This window comes from Equus przewalskii, chromosome 16 (assembly GCF_037783145.1).
Source record: "Equus przewalskii isolate Varuska chromosome 16, EquPr2, whole genome shotgun sequence".
In the NCBI taxonomy this organism is placed as follows: domain Eukaryota; kingdom Metazoa; phylum Chordata; class Mammalia; order Perissodactyla; family Equidae; genus Equus; species Equus przewalskii.
The window spans coordinates 27,685,476-27,707,703 of NC_091846.1; the positions used below are offsets into that span (position 1 = coordinate 27,685,476).

Genomic DNA, 22,228 nt, shown 5'->3' on the forward strand with positions numbered 1-22,228 from the left:
ATCTCTCACGTGAATAACCAACCCAGGTTGGACAGCTCCCCCACGTACCTTTCCATGAGGACAAGTACCCAGTCTACCGTTAATCCTTCTTCACTGGGGTGAGGCATAAAATGTTCATGGGTTCCTCCAAGTCAAACGGTTTTGCATGGGGTATTATGATTTTGTAAAAGACACCATATTTTTCTCATGATAAGATAACATAAACCCCGTTTTTTTGCTGAAGAAGATTGGCCCTGAGCTAACATTGTGCCAATCTTCCTCTTTTTTGTGTGTGGGTCCCCACCACAGTGTGGCCACTGATGAGTGGTGTAGGTCCACACCCGGTAACTGAACATGGACCACCAAAGCAGGACCCACCAAACTTAACCACTAGGCCATTGGGCTAGCCCCATAAACCTTTCTTTTTTGAGTGAAAAGACTCTGTTTTCGAGCTAGCTACATTCTTACATACAAATTTCTTGCAAATTATTTTTCAAATTCCAAGGTTTATTAATTTAATTGAATCTGTTCCTAATTTTTAATTAAATCTGCATTTCTCCCAGTAACTTTTGGAAAGATAGAAGTCACATCACCATATTGAAAAGAACAGGATCACAGAACAAGACAGACATGAAAGAGAAGTACAAAATCACAAGGTATGTCTTCTTATAAATTTATTTTTATACCAAAAACTTAACATTCAAAGGCAATGTTTTTATTGTACAGTATAAAATAACTTCCACTAAATTAAGAACAGGATCTTTTTTGCCGATAAGCCACTGACAAATTTTCCATTAAAAAAATTTACAATTTGCAGCATTTGTAGAAAAACACCTGTTTAATAATTATATAAATACTCTTGACAGATTCCAGTAGCCCATTATGTATCCTTTTTGGCAATGTCAGCTTTCTAAGTCAATTAGTTTCTAAATTTGAAAGGCACCTGGTGGCCAACATCCTGCTTATTATTCAAGGCATCCATTTAAATTTTTCTGCACAGACTTGACAAGTCTGAAAAATCTGTTAAGTTAAAAAGAATGAAGAAATATAATACAGTTGATATTAGCAAACAACGTTTTTTCCCTTAGCTGCAAGTTTTCCCCAGGGGATTTACAAAGTGCACCAGTTAAATATGTCTGTACATTTAAAACATTAAATATGTCAACAGCAAGACATTTTTAAATATTTTGAATCAAATACTATAGCACAAATATAATTTACAATACTTTGCACAGAAAACATTACATCTGAAATATAACTTTAGATATTATATAAAAATACATATATTTTCTCTCCTCATTAGAAAAAGTATTTATTTGCAGGTTCCAGCATGATGTAACAATTCAAAAGAACTTAACCCTTCTGATGACCATCCATTTACAATTAGATGTCATCCTCTCCACTTCAGCTGCCTAGTGGCACATAACTGCTGGCTAGATCCAGAGAATTAACCCCTCTCACAGCCCAAATGCAGTTTTTCATAAAGGCAACCATAATTGCTCCAATTTGGTTTAATTCTAGGAATTCATTACAAAATTTAAAAACCATTGTGTAAGAACGCCTTTCGACTGTAACATCCCTTGCCTCCAACATCTCCCTTTGGCTGTAAATACCTGTGCTCTCTACAGACTCAAAAGCATGGATAGAGTCTTCTTGTACCATGTGGATTATACCTCTTAGTAGTCTCACACACCTATATACATCTTTTTGGCTTGTTAAAAAAAAAGTTTTTCATACATCCTAGGAAATACATGATAACACTCCACAAAAGGGGGCTCAATCTATATCTCGAACTTTAAAAGCCCCAAAGTACGTTGCGTCTTGATCTGGATCCAGTAGCGAAGGGTTGGATACCTCGATGCTTATTTCCTCACCAGACCGTAGCTTAAAAAATCCTCCAACGTTTATAGAGTAAAAATGGAATTCAGAATTCCCCGACCAGTATTTGGTGCTTCCTCCTTTCATAAGGGTATGAGAACTTGGGATTTTGATGCTGGTTTTAGTGACATACACCATCAGCTGAAGATACTCCGTAGCGAGGTCTCCTGAAGTTTCATGATGGCGAAAGCAAATGTTGGCGTACAGGTAATAAAAGCCATCTTGGTTAACTTTGAGTTTCCCATTGCTGAAAGTCATGTTGGAGATCTTGGCCCACCCTCGGTCATGGTACCAGGAAGACAGACTCACTTTGTGGGAACCTGAGGAGAGGAGAGGTACATGATTTAAAATCCACCCCTTCAATGAGAAGGACATCTTCCCAATTCTATGAGGTTGGAGAAAAACATATTATAATAGTCATTGTTCCAGTGGGAGATTAACTTCTCAGAATTTATTTTCTAAACGGGGAGAAACACATTAAGATGCACTTAGTGCTCTCTACTAAGCCTTCGAGAGGGTACAAAGACAAAATCTCATTTCTCCTGACTTCAAGGAAACTACAGTGCATGAGGAATAAGTATGATGTGTGTTCAGATAAGAAGCAAGGAGTGAGCCCCTATAGGAAGGGTGCAGATAACTGCTAAGGAAATTCAAAGGAAAGAGAGATTATTTTCCCCCAGAGGGATGGAGTGACTCTATTGTGCTACTGAGCCTGAGAACTCAAGGAGGAATAAGGTGCAGCCAACAGAAGCGGGAAGATTATTCAAGGTTGAAGGAAGAGAATGGGCCAAGGGCAGTTGAGACAGGAAAGCAAGAAACAAGTCTAGGAAGAGAACTTTCGCACTTCACATGACTCCATCTTCTCTTTTAATTCATGGAGAGGGGTAAGTAGAAGGAGATGAAAATCTGGATCACAAGAACTCTGACCAAAGAGTCAAACTCCTAACTCAATTCTTATCACTGTCGATTTTCCCCTCCTCCAAAAATCCTAATACCTCCTAGGTTCATACAACTGAAAAGCTGCCCCCAAAGAAGTTCACAAAAAAAATTCTTGGCTTTGCACTCCCCAGCTTCACAACTTCACACAATCCTTTGTGACCAAAGGATCATAAAATCTCTCCTGATAGACCACAATTCTCCTTTAGCCACTTCTCACACCTGAAATGTGACCACTGATCCTCATGCTACTGTTTCTGGAGCAGTGAAAATTTCTAAAATATCATCTAAATCAGCAATGTATCTAGCAATTTCAACATTTCAGGTCTTTAGTGTATTTTACTAGTTCTTGAAGAACAGGCAATATCTCCACGATAAACCCAATTAATCAAAGGTTTGTATTTATGTGGACATCTATGATCCAGCTGGAAAAGGTGTCAACTGGTGGAGGGAAAGTGGTTATACTGAGGAAAGTCCAAAAACACATTTTTCTTCCAGAGGATTTTGTGAATACTTATGCTAAGTTAAGTTTTGTCATCTGTCAAGATTTCAACAAGGCAAAACGAGAGTCTCAGAACTGGGGTGGGATTAGTTTCTGTGGTCAGGGAGAAGTTCTTCGCTGCCTGCCACCCAAGAGAAATCCACCCACGGGACTCAGACTTAAGGTGGATTCCACCGATCCATCAGAGCTGACAACCCTCTGGTTAGAGTGGGTCCTTGGGAGATCCTTGTAGAATCAGAAACCCACACTTGCTGCCTTCCCAGACTCGCCTGAATTCTGGGGAAACGCAACACCTTCATCTTTCTCTAGAGAGCCAAAAAAGGAGAATGTCATATTGTCTCTGGAGGGCCACTGCACAGCTAGAATATGGTCTGGGGACCTCAATAGCAGGCTGTTCCAAGAACCAACCAGGTCGTGGGGCAAGTGGGAGAAAAAAATGCAGCAAGGGCCCAGCTATAGTGAGACAATCTATCATTAGATAGGCCTGTGAAGGTGAAGAATCCAGTGGTGCCAATCCCTCTGTCCAGGGACATTATATTTCCTGAACTCCACATCTTATCAAAAAGAAGGTGCTAGAGTGAGCCTGAGAAGCCACCACAGACACTGCTGCCTCCAGGTCCCACCACAGCACATGCCCTTTGTCATTGGAGGTCCTACCTCAGGTCATCCTAGTTTAAAGCATCACAAATGTAAATATCATTCCATGGTCCCAAGTGAGTCAAAATGAGACTATAGGACTTTATTCATCATATCCTCATAAACACTAGTAAAGTAATTCCTCCAGGCTGGTAAACAGCCACCTAATCCATTGATAAAGGTAATAAAATTCAAGATGTTTCCTATCTCAAAAAAGCTCATGTCTCTCTCCTTCTTACCCAACTCTTATATTCAATCCTTTATTCAATCAATTATGGGTCTTATAGTTTATCTCCTATGATGGCTCTTAACAGAGAGCAGTAGGATGACTAAGATAAAGTAAGCTAGTGTTAGATCAAGGGCTTGGAGATATGGTCTGGGAAGGCAAGCAAGGAATATGAAATAGAGAGGGGAGAAGACAGGAACTAGGACCACATACCACTCCCATTGTTAGCTAAAGTCAAGTGGAAGGAGTGTACTTATTTCCTACTAAATGTATCTTTATTTTTAACGTATTCACTGCTCAATTCAGTTGATCAGTCATTCAACAAATATCTAAGTGGTGCTTTCTATGGACATTCACTCTGCCTATAACTAAGAATTTTATCAAGCAATGTACCCTCAAGGTACTTATCACTAGTAGTGGAGAAAATAAGAATGGGCATATAAAATGAAAAATATAACATTTTCATTTCTGCATGTCACATAGCACACAGTTGAAGTTCAGTTAAAGCCACTGCCAAGTGAAAGCTGTAGAATTTAATGGCGATCAGGAGAGCTCAGCCCAGTGAGGGGATGGAGGAGCCAGAGGACAGGGAGGACTTGAGCCAAAGGTGGATGCGCTGAGAAAAGGGAGAGTGTTGTCAGTGAGAGAAACTATCCGAGCAAAGGATGGAATGCACACAGAATGCAGAGGAGAAAGGGGAGAAAATCTGTCAGTGTGAACTAGAGGACTCATGAATAGACAACATCGGGAGAAAAGACGAGGAAAATACGCAGTGATCAAGGTGAAGGACTTCACCTGCAAACCTGAGTGTCCATTACTAATGAAGCACACTGATGACCTCTTACCCGAGCTCCTGAGCCCCTATGGTCACTGCTGTTAGGTGTTGGAGAAAAGGCCTCCAAATACTTAGCCTGAGCATCCCCTAAAGAAAGCCACATATTCTGACCTCATGAAATACTTCCCAATGCATTTATTCAAGTCAGTGTAAGGCAGATTCTGACTTATTTCTTTTGTGTAAATTGGTATGAATCAGAGGTCCAAAATGAACTGGCAAAACTAAAGCTATCTTCCTCTGAAGTAGCCGGTACTGGCCCAAACTGAGAGAGAAATGGACTCAAGAGGTTTTGGCTCAGTCAGAGGAGCAAATTCTATTTTCTTAAACAGAAGCATACACTAACTCATTTCACTCAGTCTCCAACTCAGTAACCATCAGAAAATAACCCGGAATTTGCTTTACTTTTGGGCAATGATTTGATGCTAGGTGCCTGGAGAGAGAGCTTAATAGCTAAACATGCTGTTCCCAAACAGACTTTGGCACACAGTCTAATGCAATATTTATCACATGCCATTTAAAATGAACTGAAAAGATAAATGCAGAGCACGTTCACAGCACACCCAGCTGACACATCAGTATTAATTTGATTGCCTTTGCTAAGATGCAAAATAGTTTTCCACTCAGAAAATTAGTGTAGCTCCACTGTAAGGTGCGCGCGCGCACACACACACACACACATTTTGTTTATGAAGCAAGTATCCGGGACAGGATGGATAATTTAGGAAAATCTACTAAAAATCAAAGAGTTGGTTTCTTACTTTCTCCATCTGCAGTCAGGAAAGATCCTTCCACAGCCCATGATATGATAGTGGCTTCAGAATCATTTATTAAAACTTGGATTTTTTTCTTTGTTTTGGAGGAAGATCAGCCATGAGCTAACATGAGGAAGACTGGCCCTGAGCTAACATCCGTGCCCATCTTCCTCTACTTTATATGTGGAACACCTGCCACAGCATGGCTTGATGAGCGGTGCCATGTCTGCACCTGGGATTCGAACCGGCAAACCCCATGCCACCGAAAGCGGAATGTGTGCACTTAACCACCGCACCACCGGGCCGGCCCCTAAAATTTGGATATTTTAACTCTAAGAAAACATTGCCTTGAATTGTTTTTGGAAAAAAGTTAGAATATGTATAATTATTTAATTAAATTTGAATAATAATAACAAATTACATTCACTGAGTGTTTACCAACTGCCAGCTTCCATTTAAGTGTTAATAGTTTGTTATCTCAGGGAATCTTCACAGCTGCCCCATGAGGTAGATGCTATTACCATCCCCATGAAGAAGCTGAGGCCCAAGTGATTTCAAGGATTTGCACAAGATCACTCAGCCAGAGAGTAGCACAGTGGGGCCTCTAACCCAGGAAGTTAGTCTTCAGAGCCCCTGTTACTAAAACTACGTTAATCTATTTCCTTCGGGAAAAGAGGAACATAGGGCTCTGACTTTATTTCCCTCTGACAAAGCCAACTGGCCACAGGCACTTATATGATAACCTATAGTACAAAAACCATGGACTGGGAATCAACTTGGACCTTGGTTTCCCTGTCTGCAAAATCTGAATGATGCCAACTGCCTTGCAGGGTTGTAGTAAGGAATAGAGATCACAAATACAGCGCAAAATGCCTGATACATAGTGTGTGTCCACTAAATGGCATAACAATGATATCAACGATGTTCCATGGTCACTCTATGATGATGGTCTCTGCAATCTTTTTGATGCCCACCTATCCCAACATGAAGTAACCAGCGGGAATTATATGACGGAACAGCTGGTGAATTAAGATAGATGTAGGCATACAGCTCCGGCTTTCCTCATTTCCAAAAGATAATCAGGTCTCCAGTCTATTGAGCTAAATTCTTACCCACCAAAATGATAACTCCCTGGAGAAGGAGTATGTCTCAATTTCTAGAGGGCTACTGCCTGTTAAGTTTCACTCTTTTGAGCCCCTATCTGAAACTCTGCAGGAGATGGCTGAGTATATGACTACCTGCATGAATCCATGCACCACACAGGTCAGCAAAGGGAATTGTCAACTTAAGCTTAGGTAAATATAGATGAGAATAAGAAGGGATTGTCCTTCTCAGTTATGCAACCTCAACTGGCACTCACTTAAAATAAACCCGCTCTGATGATCTGAATATGAATATAGTAATGATGTCCATTCTGGCATGATTGAGAATCACTGTTTCCATGATGTGCATTATGAACTAAAGTCTAAATTTTGGTCTAAAAGTTAAGGGCTCTCAAAATTTTAGTAACAGGCTAATAATAGGTTCAAGTATTCAAATGGGCTGAAAAATGACTCTTGAAATACTTTTCAGGCCGGATGCAAATGGAACTTACCTGATGGGATGTCGGTGGCATTAATAGTGAGATGAGCAAAAGGTTGAGTGTCAGGCTTGCCCCTCCTGGCCAGATCTAACCAAGAACCTTCCACGGTAGCTGGAGATGAGAGAAGCCACATTAGCCCAAAGAATAATGATCCTATGGGTTTTTAAACATTCATACAGATCATCCATGCTTACCTTTTTCTGCTCTGATGTGTTGTGATCTAACAATATGTTGTAATTCCTGAAATAAAAAGAATAAAGACTCTTACTTATACATGTACTCTTTTGATAAAGCAGTAAGAATTCAGGACTGTTGGACATACAATAAATTAATCCTCTTTCCTTAAAATATGCCAGAAGTACATATGCAGTGAAATTCCTTGATGTTCTAAGTAGCTATTAAGGAAAGTTTAGCCCAAAGAATTGTGTTGATGTGCTCAAAAAGTAGACCACACACATGCCACCTAACAAGATACTTTGGACAATAAGAGGAAATAAAAGGCAATGTAAATTATAAGACATGGAATAATTGAACATAATTAAACATTTGTAGCAGGTACACAAGTGGAGATGAAGTTAACTAGGAAAATAACAATTACCGCAGAATAAATGACCCTCTTAAATCTTTAGGAAGGCTTTTCTAATGTCTATTTCATTAGTGAGTTCCTGTTATAACATTGAAGCTCAGCCCATAGAAAAGAGAATGATGCCTAGCTCTCAGTGGTTAATTTTTTATTTTAAAAAGTCACAGTGTGTTTAAAGTATTACACGGAAGTCTAAGAGCTTTTACAGTACTAATAATTAACTTAAAATATTGCCACAAATAGAGGTTTAGACACACAAGCCAGAAAAAGAACACAAGTACATAAAGAGCGTAGGTAATTGCATATCTCAATTTGAGCCCTGAGAATGAAGGAGCCAATAGGTAACCACAATCCCACCTGAATCAAGACCTTCGCTATCATTAAATAGTAAGGTGGAAGAAATGAAACTTCAGGCTTTGACCTCTGTTCAAACCCCTTCTCAGCCACTGACACATACTGAGGATATTAACAGCACCACTATCATAAGTTGGTTGTCAAGATTAAATGAGACAATGCATGCAGGCACTTAGCAGAGCATCTGGTAAATTCATGTATCTAGATCCTAGAAACACCCTGGAGAGATTTCTGATTTCTCAATTATTGGGATGACCATCCATGCTAACCACCATCATGATGTTTAAAAGATAGGCTGTATCTTTGAGTGTCTGGAGAGAAGAGCTTTGAGATAGATAGATAGATAAATAGATAGATAGATAGATAGATAGATAGATAGATAGATAGATAGATATAGATGATAGGTGGGGCAATAACACAACTTCAACTGTTAACAGTTGGGAGGGTTATAGAAATAAGATAACATTGATTTTTCTCTCTGCCTTTAGACCCCCAAGAGAGACGAGAATTTATTCTATTTTTAAAAAGACCCTTGGAGGAGACAGCACAGCTATCTTCAGTACCTATTCTAAAGCTCCAAAGAAGTCACAGTGTGACTGACTTTTAGAGAGAAACCTTAGGGGCTCATCCAGGGCTGCCGTCTGCCTTTGCCTTCACCCAGGGCACTGCCCTGCACAGCTCTGGGAGCACCAACTGCAGGAAATTCTAGGCAAATAGGGGCTGACCTCTTTTGAGTTTGTGCAATGCGGTGGCCCTTACCACACCTTGTTCTTCTTCCCACTCTTGTTTCTGTCCCCTGCTGACCTCCAATCTCCCAAGTTTCCTCTCATGACCTCAAATTCCCAATGGTTCCCTGATTCCCAGAATTTCCTGGTTTGCTCTCCTCTGCATTTACAAGAGAGATTTAAATATGTACAATATATCTTTATACATCGTGTGTATCTTTCTACCTTCATATATACAATGTACCTTTATACATTATATATCTTTACATATTTGTAGTGGAGAAAAACATATACAATGTATACTTATATACTTGTATCTTTATATATTTATAATACAATATAACTTTATACATTGTGTATTTCTTTATACATTTACATAGAAAATGTACCTTTATCTGATGACTATACTTTAAAAGATTGGAAGAGGAACCTTGATGAAAGAGTCATTCGGAGATTAAACCTACCCCTCATTTTCCCTCTAGCCCTGATCTGCCTCATCATCGGAGGGGAGAAGGAAGAAAAGCTAAGAATGGCATATGCCTACAAATGCCTGTTTCATGCCTTTCCATTGAGAAAAACACACTAATAATAATTGAAAAAACAAGGAAAGAGCCTGTGCAAGCCCAGTGGTTCTCAAACTTGAGCATGCATCACAGTCCCCTGGAGGGGATGTTGAAATGCAGAGTTTCTGATCTAGTAGCTCTGAGGTTGAGCCTGAGAATTTGAATTTCTAACAGGCGAGCTGGTGCTGCTGTTCTGGGGCCTCAATTTGAGAAGAACAATCCTCTCACATCCCAGGAGATTTCAGAGATGGGCAAATCTGAGATTTTCTTGAAGACCCAGGCCGAAGCAGCAGCAGACTAAAGTCATTGATTATGTGGGCAGGGAAAGTTTGCTCTCTCCCACCTGAGGTCAGAGCTGTCATAGAACATTTTCGTTACAAGAAAATCAATAGGCATCACCAATCAGAACCACTATCAATGTCTGCTAAAAAAAAAGAAAAGGCATCAAGACCCAGGATCAATTAAACTCTAGCTAGAGACCCATGAGGTAATCATGCTTTTATGTTAATACGTGTTGTTGGGTATCCAAGAATTTCAATTACTCTCAGAAATCCTATAAGGTAGTTTCTGTGTGAAAAAGGGAGTACATGATGTATCTACAAGCTCAGGGTACAAAAAAATGTATTCTCAATATCTGTTCTTTTATCTCCACCCACACCCAATTTTTTGAGTTCTAAGATCATTGTTATTTAGATAACAACCACTAATGTAACATTCTTCTAAGACTACACTTTTAGGGTGCCCAAGCCCCAACCCCAGCCAGTCTAACTCAATTAGATGTCGACTGGTTAGTTTTTAAAAGAAGCTCCCAGGTGGTTCTAATATGTAGCAGGCGTTGAGAAACATTATTGCTAACTGAGTGTTCCCATGAATGGCTGTTTGGTGACATCTTTTTTTTGGTCATAGATTTATCATTTTCTCACAACACACACACACACACACACACACACACACACATATATATTCCACATACTGAAAATTAAATAATCCCTTATATTCATAGCCAACAAAGAATTTCCACTTGTATTATCATGTTTGATTCTTACTAGAATGAAAGTCTGGGTAACTATTACTAACCTCATTTTTCAGACCGGGAAATGGAGGCAGAGAGTAAGAACTCCCCTAATAAAGCTGGGACTTGAAGCTGTGACTTTCAATGCCCTCTTCTAGAGCTACAAACCCATATCCTTTTGCAAGACGTAGTTATCAAATATACCCCTGAAAACTGGAATAAAAGTACCAATGCTACCCCAAAATATGGCACCCTGCATATTGAATATTTTAAGCTGAAGGAATTTGAGAAACGGCAGGTGAAGCAAGGACCCTTTGACCTCCTCCTTCTCCCCTACAGCAGGTCATAAGACCCTCACATGAGAGATGCTCTCCCCTTACCTGGAGGAAAGGAGCATCTTTATCTCCACAGACAAAAGGACACCAGGAAAAATCTGAGTGAACAGGCCTTCTAAGATTCCCCCAGTTTACTGCCCTTAACTTAGGCCTTTTTGTCCTATCACATTTTTCTACATCTTTCCGTTCACCACCAAACCTAGTATAACCACTCAGGTTAACCATTTCTTCAGGCCTTCATTTCCTTATGAAGGCTCCCACGTCACATAAAAAGACAAATAAATTTGCATGTTTTTCTCTTGTTCCTCTGTCTTTTGTCAGTCAAATTTACAGAGGCCCCAGCTAGAGAACCTGGTCGGGTAGAGGGGAGAAGATCTTTATTTCCTTCCCTACACCTGTCAGGAAACCCTTAGAGGGTGGCGCCCTCCCTGAAGTAGTAACTCTGAAAGGAGGCACACTTTGACTGGGGCTGTGACAAAAAGGAGCCTCGACCTCAGGAAATATGGTCTCAGAATTCCCAGGGGCTTCAGAAAACAATTGGCTCAGAACTGGCTGAGCCACATTCAGGGCGTGGCTGATGAAACCCCTAAGCCAAGCCCTGCAGGCCCTCGGCATGAGGAGCATCACGTCTCCAAATGTGACTCTCTCATGTCCACTCCACAGAGCAGATGCCACTTTGTTTTGTCATTTTTTAAAAGATCAGACACTTTGCTTTGTACATCCCAAGCACAGATCCGTATCAAATGCCGCCCTAATATTTTTCATTTTCAAGATTATAGGAAACCTTTCTGAAGGAGTATCCAAACTTCACCCCAACTGACAATTCCATTTACCTTCTAAGCTTTGCATTTACATTTATGTCCATTCACATTAGTCCTCTACTTCTGTCACATTAATTAGTGTTTTCAAATTTGCAGAGTTCTTTATTCTCAAGTCTTATCATTCAGACATTGCTTCTGGTTTCTTTGAATTCAGAAAATTCTGATCATCTAATTTGAGGAAAATACAACAAAAAACATCCTAACTCTTGTCCTCTGAACAAGTTATTGAGATGAAAGAGATCTTTTTTTAAAAAATGTTATATGTGTTTTGTCTTATTTTAAATTAACTCTCTGGATAAACATCCAATGCAATTATATGTTGTCTACACTATCAGAATGCCCACAGATTTGCATAAAGAAGCGTAGGTAGCTTCGACACACATCCCAGCAAACAGCCTCCAGCAGAAGCCAGAAACAGTTTCCAGGGTGAGGAAGCTGGGCAGGCGGCCCTCCTTGCAATCTTCTCTTGGCCGAGAGCCACTAAAGAGAGCCCAGTGTTCTGCTTCCCAGGAAGATGGGTGATCTGCCTTCTCAGAATAAAGCATATTTAGCATCTGTTACATGAAGGGACAAAAAGAATTGCCCGCTGGTTTCTATAAACTACCCATGACAACTAGGATCATTACCTACATGTCACTAAGAAAATTCACATGAATGAAATGAATGACTTTATTTACGGTCACACTGTAACAAGTAGGCTTTCCAGAGAATTTATGCGTTTTTATATAAGCATAATTTGGGTCTAGACTAAATTATGATAGCTTCATTTAACCCTTCAAAACAGGACAAAAAGGAAAACCGAACTATTGGTAGGCAGCCAAAGAAATCGCAGCCAAGTCAAGGATAAAAGAAATCCTCTGACATACTGCCACCTAGTGGACGCTGCCCGACATTGCCGAGCCTGGGACGCCGCAGCCGGGCTTTGCAAATTTAAAACTGTCGTCTGCCCCCATTCAGAAGTCTAAAAACAATAGAGATGAGGAAGTTTCACAACATTCTTTTAATCTTCTCATTGTGGTATTTTCCTATTTAGACTGCACTAACTTTTCATCTTTGCTGTCAGAGTACCATTTGAACAGACAAGAAAACAACCGATAGGATTTTTTTTTTTTAATCTCGACTTTTATTTCACTCATAGAAAAATGTTGGGATTTCACAATTTCTCCTCCAGGAAAGAAAGTACACATAAGATCAATGTGATTGTGTAACTGTGGTCTCTAGGCCTGCTTCTCTTCAACTTTCCTGAACTCTATATCCAAGAAGCGCAGTTCCCAGGAGTGTGATAGGGAAAATGAAAAGGGCGGACTGTGTCTTCAGGCTTTGGGGAGCAGGCTCCCTTTTTAACATCTTTTAAGATGTTTTATGATCTTTTGCCAAACATAGGGAAATGCGAGACATCCCAGAACTGGCACAATCTTGATAAGTCAGGGCCACTTAGGAGGGATTGTCCTGTACAAGAACAAATATAAGCATCTACGAGTACTTTCAACTCCTTTGAGTAGTTATGGGAATTTTGCTCCAGGTAATTTAAAAATTTACAGCAAACGCTAAGCCTGCCTTTGCAAATTCAGCTGGATAACTTCCCCAAACAAGACTTTGATAACATTCCAATTCAAGAGCCAATGTTTTTTAATTGATCTTAAGTTTGTTTGACTACAGTTTGTTTGTTTGTTTTGTTTTTTTGCCTTACGAAATAATATAAATAGATTTAAGCTCCCACGGAGGACATTCCCAGCTATAAAGATTCCCTGAAAAGGTCAAGTTGCTGGAGTCTGGGCTTATCAGACTGAAAATCCCACCTGTGCACAGTGATGCGAATTGTGTGACCCATGTGGTACCTGTCAATCAGAGCACAGAAGCAGCAATTTGTACAGCCAGATGCTTCAGGAACCACTGGCACCAGCTCATAGCTGGGGTCTCAGGTGGCTGCCTCCCTCTGCAACACCAGCGGCAGCTGCAGGGACATCTGGCTGGTTGAACAAGGATTTAACACCCCGTTTGCCAGATATAATACAGGGTTCATACACTTGTTAACATATGTAATGCATTCATTTTAACATCTTAATGATACCCTTCTCGTAATTCTTCTCCAACCTAGTTACAAGAATAGTGTATTCATCAGCCGAGTTAGCACATGAATGCCACACATGGGTTGTTTCTGAAAATGAATAGCGGGTTTCCCGTTCCTGCAGAGAAGTCTTGCAGTCTTCCACCTTGTTAATAGCTCGGAAATCCATCCCCTCCTCTCCAGCCAGAGTACCACTGCCTTCCTTCAAGCTTTCATCATTTCTCACTGGGATTACAATAGGCTCCTATCTCCTCTCCCTGGCTCCTGCTCTCCTCAAACCCAGCCATCGCTGCCAGACTGAGCATCCTAAAGGACACATGGGGGCATGTCTCCTCTCTTCTTAAAGTCCTCCAGGGCCTGCCCACAGACTTTAGGAACAAATCCTTATCCGGGCTTAGGAGACCTTGCACAATGGGGCCTGGTGACGGCTCCAGGCTCTCTTGCTAGTCCTCCCCAGCGTTCCCAAACCCCACCACCCCTAAGGACCCTCAGAAGGCCACGGGTTCCAGCCACACATAGCTACATATGGTTGGGTCTCCCTGCCAGCATCCTGCTCTCCTTTTTTTCATGCAGCTTTGCATACACTGCTCCCTGGAGAGATGTCTTACCGTCTTCATAGCACATCTTTAACTGCAAAGCTTTCACCTCTATGGTATTCTTGGTTTACCAGGTACAGAAAGAATGCCCATGGGGTATTGCAGCAACTAAAGGGACAAGACTAAAATAGATGTCTCAGCCTCTCGCTTTGTTCCTCCCCTGAAGCTCACACAGACCTAACCCACAGGGTGTGGGGAGACACTTTACGTGCACCCGGATGGAGCTGGTGACCTTCTAGTTCCTTAAGAAGAGCCAATGGTGACAGTTCAAAAGCACCTCAAAGTAAAGAACTTTAAGAGCAGAATCCACTGAGTGGTCTGTCGCCTCAATACACTTTATGAAAGGTGTAGTGGAGCTTACATTTCTCAGCCCAGGTCCCTTGGGGCAGAGCCCCACAGGGTACAGGAGGGGAGAGGATGGGAGCACCAGAGAAGGGGAGAAGGCAGCTCCTCATCATCCCCACTGGCGGGACGGGGTGGGGTCCAGCGGCCCAGAAAGTAGCAGGAGAGAGTAGATGGTAGATAGGGCCTGGGCACCACTCATCCTGACTTTGTGACTTTACATTTTGACACCTAAAATTCTTTATTTTGTAATATATACTACCGATTTTAAGAATTCTCCCACAGCCAAAGTCTTCTCAACACAGATCCTACCTCTCCCCTGACTTGAGCATCCTGCTCTTAAACCCCTAATCTCCTTGCCTCCTAAGTGAATCGGCCGCCATTAGCCCACGACCATCTCTGAAAATTCTCAGTGGAGAACTTCACCAAGACCTGGAGCGGCCTCCTCCTCCCCTCCGAGGAGAGCCACCGGGGTCTCATTTCTTCCAACGGGAGGCTGCTGATTGGAAAAGACACGTCTTTGCAAACAAATAATGAACTCTACCCACAAAGGGCTGAAGAATAGTGTGCCCTTGTTTTCCTAAAGCAGAGCGATGCTTTCCCAGCCGTGCGATGGCTAGACTGGGAATAGAAAATTAGTTTTTATTGTTTAACCTTCATGGTTTAAATGAGGAAGCTTCTGCTCCAGTTAAAGGTCCCCTCAGGGTTTCATAAAGTAGCCTTATGACAGCAATATTAGTCTTCATAAAGAGCCCAATTTTAAAATGTCTTGCCCTGTGGTACTCGTTAAAAAAGTTTCATCTAAGGGCTTGGCAGAAGACCTGAGGTGCGGCCTCTTGGGCTGGCTGTGCTATTTACCGGGTCTCTGCTTTCTTCTGCCACTTGAAGCACAATAATGCCACCTTGCACTGGCAGAGCCGTCACATTCACAAAGCCTCATCTCTGAAGAAGGCTTACTCTCACAGGCCCTCCCGAAGAATTTCTGACTGCGAGGAGAGAGACTCAAAGGGGAACAGAGGAACGAGGCCAGCCACTGTGGACAAATAAGGCCAGGGAGGGCAGGGGCAGGGTGACCAGTGAAGGTCCTCCAGCCTCAAGGTCCCTGATGTGCTCATGCCCCAAAGAGGAAAGACGCGCCCATCTGGAAGAAGCAGGAAAAACATCAGGCTTGGGAGTGGCCTCCAGCCCTTCAGGAATCTTTCTGGGCATTCATAATGTGGCTAGCTTCTGGCAATATTATACAACCAGCCACCCGATGACACCAAGAGCAGCAATGGGCACAGATCACTCCTTCATTAAACTGGTTCTTTAAACTTTTGTTGAGCACCTACTGTGTGTCTGCCGCTAGGGAGAGAAAGTGAAGATCACACAGTCTCTGTCCTCGGAAAGCTCACATTCAAGTGAGCCAGACCAATGCTGGGCTCATGTGATCTATGACAAGGGCACCTACAGGAAGCCCTGGGCATGCACGAGAGGGGCTCCTAACCCCAAAGGAGGGCAGGTGGGCATCAGTGGGGACCTCCTTCAGGAAGTAATGCCTGACCTGAACTTTGAAAGACAATTATTAAACTGACTATATAAAGGTCCACGCACAAAGATCCCTAATTCACTCATGCATCCATTCCACAAAGTTTACTGAGGGCTATGTTGATGAAAATAATCCATAACCAATCTATAAATGAAAATTTGGGTGAGTTTATTCTGAGCTTAAATCTTAGGATTATAACCCGGGAGAGTCTTTCCACAAAGGAACAGAGCACTCCAAAGAAGTGGGGGTACACAGGATGGTTATATACCCTCAAAGAGTATGTTTCACATATGACTGAAATGTCCCTTTTACAATAGTCACGAGGCTGCTCTGTCAGCACAGCGATTGATGGAAACGGCAGATAGGTCTGCTGTCTTAGTGAACACTGCGGGGTGGCAGGTGTGTTGCCTCGGGCTGGGGGGTCACAGATGAATGCTGCATTCGGTTCCCAGCCTAAAGAAAGATGCTTAATCTTTAAGGAAATGCCAACATTGGGAGGGGGAGAGAAGTTGCACCTTTATCTCAAGGGCCTTTTGCTCTTGCCATAGGGAATCTCTAAAGCAGATATACAATGCATGCTCAACGGCCTCGGTCAGGCCCTTTTGGAAAGACAAGGTCAGGCCAAATTAGGTTTACACAAAATGGCTTCCTCATATACTCCAATATATCCTATTACTTGCCATCTTTATTTGTCAGTTGCTAGGGGCCAGGTGTCCCGTGGGTGCTAAGGATGCTGTGTTTTCAGGATAGATATCCTCTTTGTCCTCACTGTGCTTATGATCACAGCAGGAAGGCAGAGGGGGAAGGGCACAGCCAGGTTAGGGAACTTCTGGCACTTCACTCTGGTGCCATCACTGAGCACAAGCTGAGGTTGGGTGACAAGATGGCGCCCAAGGTGATGAGCCTGGAGAGCTGAGATTGCCATGAGGGTTTCCAGAACACAGAGCACTTGGTGTTACATGTTCAGCAGCTCAGACTTACCCTCATGACTCCAGGGGTCCACTGAAGAAGGTTTTTAAGCAGTAAAGGAAGCGACATATTCAGATTGCATTTTAGAAGTCACTGAGCTGTGGAAAGGATGGACTAGAGACAGTGAGACTGTGGATGGTCTTTCAGTGATCCAGGCAAGAAATGATGGTGACACCTGTATGAAGGTGACGACAGTAGCAACACTGAGTAGAGAGAAGTAGTTGAAGCTTTTGCAAAGTGATAGAATACACAGGATGGAAGTGAGAGGGAGAGTTAGTGAGTAGAAGGACAAGACCATCTTCTGGCTTCTGGTTTGGGGTGAGGGAGATGACGGTGCTGTCATTCACCATGAAAAGGGGGAGCAGATGAGAAGCAGGTATAGGCACCAAGAAGAAGAGATTCTGAGTTCACCAGAGCTTTCTGATGAATATGAGCTTAACGGTTTACAATTATCACTTCTATTTTTAATCCTACTGCTACTACCACCACCACCTAGTGTTATCAAAGGGCAGAGACTGAGGACTGGGGTAGCATCCATGGTGAGGAAGCCTCATGAGAATGGAACTTCCTTAGACTGTGAACTTCAAAAAGTTCAAGCAAACATTTGGTGTCTGGCACCTCAGATACAGACTGCTCTCTGCAACTCCCAAGACCCGCCTTTTCCACACCAGACAGGCTTGATCCTACTTCTCATATATAGTCACTTCATTCGCTAATGGCTTCCTGTCCTCCAGTGACTTTCATCTCTTCTTAGGATGCTTAGAACACCTCTTTAGTCCCAGGTGCTATATCAGTGGCAACCTTGAAGCCTTCCTTCAAAGACAGACCAGCCCTTCTACCAGAGGATTTCTGAAATCACAGTCTACTCTGAACTACCAAATCAGAATCCCTATGACAGATCCGAGAGCCTTTTACTTATTTTTTTAAACAAGGTCCCCAAGTGATTAAGATCAAGTAGGTTTGGGAAACACTGCTCTGGGTCCACCCTTCTCTCAATTCCACAGGCTGTACTTCTCCTAGGATAAGCCACTCCCGGTGGCACAATCCAATCCATTTCTTTATTCCCTTCTCCTGAAACCCAGGCCCTCAGTTTTACTCACTTCTAGAATCTTAGCCCAAGATCCCATGCCACATAATGAGATGCTCCTCTTTCAGGCATGTGCTTCCTGTTCTCTGTTTCTTTAAAAATGTCAACCCAGAATATCCTTTCTTCCATCCTGGAGTACTTCCAGCACTAAGATAAGCCCACCTCTGATGACTGGTTATTTCCCTCTTGCAAACCCTCCTACCTTTTGCCTTGGGCCTCTCCTGAGATTGAGCATATCACAGCCAATTGCCTATTGTTGGACAAAAGGCAATAGATGGCCTTGGTTTTGTAGGAAAATTCTGTGGGTCATACTTCAGCTTTCCCATAAAGACAGCTTTTATAAATGCTAGATATGATTGGGGTTGATTGAATTGCAGTTCCCAAAACTGTTATGGCAAACAGAGATGAAATCCCATTGGAAAACCACTACATGACTAACATCTTGATTTGGGAACATCAGTGCCCCCAAACCCCAAGTTTCCTTGTGGGTTTACAAGAAACTTTCTTGGGACATATACTCATGTATACAAAGGCAAAGAGATAATGAATGGGGTTTAATTTTTTTCCCCTTGTTTTGGTGTGTATGTGTGTATGTTTAACTAGAAAGCAAAGGAGAAATAATGGCTATATAACAACTCCAATGATTACAATTTCATAAGCAGTTAAGATCTACTCAAATTTTAATTGATTTCTCATGTGCTTTAGTTTTAAAAATAGGAATAGGTTTCTTGTAATAATTGACATTGGAATTCTAAGGGATCAGCTTTGCATGTGGAGAAAACAACCACTTAATCTGATGAATTTTCTGGCTTTAAGTTAATGTTCTTAAATCCACAAGACCTACTAAAAACTATGCAAGTGACAACCAAGTTTTATTCAAAGATCACAGATGCCTATGCCTAATCAGACCTTTGAAAAGTCCTCAAAAAGATGCCTGCTGTTAAATCTACTTTTTTTCCTCCCCAAAGCCCCCAGTGCATGGTTGTATATCTTAGTTGTAAGTCGTTCCAGTTCTTCTATGTGCGCTGCTGCCACAGCATGGCCACTGATAGAAGGGTGGTGTGGTTCCACAACCGGGAGACAAACATGGGCTGCCGAAGCGGTGCATGCTGAACTTTAACCACTAGGCCATCAGGTCTGGCTCTAAATCTACTTTTACATTTCTCTCTCTCCTGCAATCTAAATAATCCTAAAGCATTTTAGCCTTCAGAAAATAAAATCTTGACCATGAAATTTTTTCACGGACTTGTGTATCCACAGAGTTAAAATTCTTGCTCATACCGTGAGCCCACTTTCCTGCCTAAATAGCATTTAGTGAATATCAGAGACCACTTATTGCCCCTAGAATCCATCCTCTCCTTTTTCTAATTAGTTACAGGAGACCCCCTTCCTCAAGCTTTGGTAGGCAAATGGCGGCTCAGCTAGGGACTACATTGTCCAGCCTCCCTTGCAGCAAGGTGTGGTCTTAAGAGTAAGTTCCAATCCATAGGATGCTACTAGAAGTGATGATATCTCAACTCCCAGCTACTGCCCTTGCTTTTCCTTTCTTCCTTTCCTCTGTCTGGAAATGACAACAAATGGAGAAGCCAACTTGGAGCCAGAGATGGAAGGTACTTGGTGAGGAGGGAGGAGCCTCCCTGCTAGCCATAGACTGCTCACCTCCGGATTATTGCATGTGAGAGAAAAAACTTCTATCTCATTTAGTTCACTGAATGATGGGTCTCTTTGTTACAGCAGCTTAAACTACACCAAATAACAGTGACTATTTCATTGAGGATCAAAGCATTGTGAATCCTTGGGTACACCATTCTTAATATCAGGGGATGCTTTGCATTTACATTGTGAATCTTGCAGGAGATGAGGCCAAATATGTACTGATCCCCAGGGAATAAAAAAAAAAGAATTCCAGATAAGAGTTAATTGTTCAATAATGATGGCTCTCTGGTCCTACCCCTCATTTTCCAGTAAGTCTTTGGAGGCTCAGAAGCTTGTTGAATACAGGCAATGGTTAGTCAAGAACACACCAACAAGATAACTTATTGGTAGTCATTATCGTCATTGGCTTTTCATATTCTGAAGTGAAATCAGAGAGTTGTATAAAATCATACTTTTATGAGAAGCCAGAACCATGCTTTCAGTTCATATTATAGGCCTGCCACTAGACAGTTTACAGGCCATGGGGAGGTAAAGAGACCCGAGGAAAACGTGACTAAAGGGAGAAGTCCAGACGAAGATAACCTTCAACAAAAATTAACCTGCCTCATTGCCTCAGGTTATAATATCAATAATTATCAATTGTAACATTGAAAAGACATCAGATAAATGAGAACCAGGCTTATAACATTCTGAATGGTTTTATGAGTTGGCTGGTGTCCCATTTTTATTTAGCAATATTAGTTTACAGAGCTCAGCAAGTCACCAATCATTTATTTGCTCCTTTCTTTCATTCTTGAGACTCAATTAGGTGTGATATATTCAAACATGAGCAAAACGGCTGTAGTTCTTATCCCGACAGAGCTTGTAGCTTTGTTCCACGATCTCTAAACATTTCTGATTGTACAGCTCCCTCAGGGAAAAGAATTTTAATGCTCCCAAAGGTGCATATTTATTTATTTAAATATTAAATTAAAACATTCCAGTATATGAGGTACATTATAAAATATTAATAAAAACCTAGTTTTTAAAAAGCTAATATTAAAAAATAGATTTCCATGTGAGTCCCCGTGCTTCCGTCCTACATCCTAGGGGCTCATCTTGAACACAGGGAATATCGGACTTTGGAGAGTAAGGTGACTGCGTAATTTGTATATTGATGTCTCTCCTCCATGATACTCTTTCAAATACTTTTGAAAGTAAGTTTCAGGAGGTTTTTCACAAGCAGGTACCCAACGTGAAATCCACAACCTGGCATACTAAAGTCGTAGAGGCACAGCCCTGAGTGCTCAGAACATATATTTAGTGCATAAATAGATGGGTTTCCGCCGAGACTGGCCGGGAGGTCTGCGGGCCAAGTGCCCTCTCTAGCGTGGAGGGCAGGCCCCCGCTCAGGCCTGAGCTCACCACTCCAGTCCTGAGGCTGGCAGGGGCCGGACAGGCTGCCAAAGCTGGAAACAAGATTTGCTTTATAAATTGGACTCCGTATTTGTACTAGTGTTTTCTTTATTGTCATAGACTGTTATGATAGACTTTGTAAATTGTGGTTGGTAGGGTTGGATCACTAAGAGGCTTTCAGAGTTCTGTGTTAAAGGGGAAGAAAAGCCAAGAAAACCCAGCCACAAACAAAAAAGGGGGAAAAAACAGCATTACTTGTCTGACCAAAGACGGACTGGGTAAACATCACTTTTGCACACATATAATGTGATATTGTGCTTATGTCTAGCATTTGCTACCACTAGATGGGTCAGATCTCTCAATAATGATTGCAGCCACACATGTAATTTTGTTTTATGGGTTCACTCAGTATCTATATCAGAACTAAAACTAAGATACAGACTTACTTATCCATCCTATTTTCAGCACTGGAAAGAGAAATGAGAAATCTGATTGTTTTGGCAAGATGTGTAAAACATCACATTAACCAATAATCCTCATCAAAGGATAACACATTTGGCAAATCATTATTTGGTGAGGGTAAGAGAAGAGTAAGTCTTTGGGTAGAGGAGAAGTTATGCAAAGTGCCTGGCGTGGTAGGTGCAGTTAATAAACATTGGTAGATTCGAACAATAAGGTATGGATAACGCTTGTCTCCTTCCTAAAGATCCTCTTGTCTGGGGAAAGAAATGGCATCTTCTGCCCCCACACCCACATTGGTATATCATGACAGCTCCTCATTCTTTAACAAGGATTACCTGTGTGTAATATTATCACCCATGCATAAGAAGTAAAATCCTACAGCACAACAAAAACAAACGTGAAATTA

At 41.7% G+C, this 22,228-nt stretch overlaps 1 protein-coding gene across 1 annotated transcript in view; it reads right to left on the reverse strand.

Annotated features, from left to right (window-relative positions):
* Positions 1–638: 638 nt before the first annotated feature.
* TNFSF11 (TNF superfamily member 11) overlaps positions 639–22,228 on the reverse strand; it is a 31,540-nt gene continuing 9,950 nt past the window's right edge. The window contains exons 3-5 of the mRNA XM_008534468.2: positions 7,521–7,566; positions 7,339–7,437; positions 639–2,177 (exon numbers count right to left, since the gene is read on the reverse strand). Of these exons, the coding sequence (XP_008532690.2) occupies positions 1,756–2,177; positions 7,339–7,437; positions 7,521–7,566 (567 nt within the window). The 3' untranslated portion in view covers positions 639–1,755. The remainder of the gene's footprint in view (positions 2,178–7,338; positions 7,438–7,520; positions 7,567–22,228) is intronic.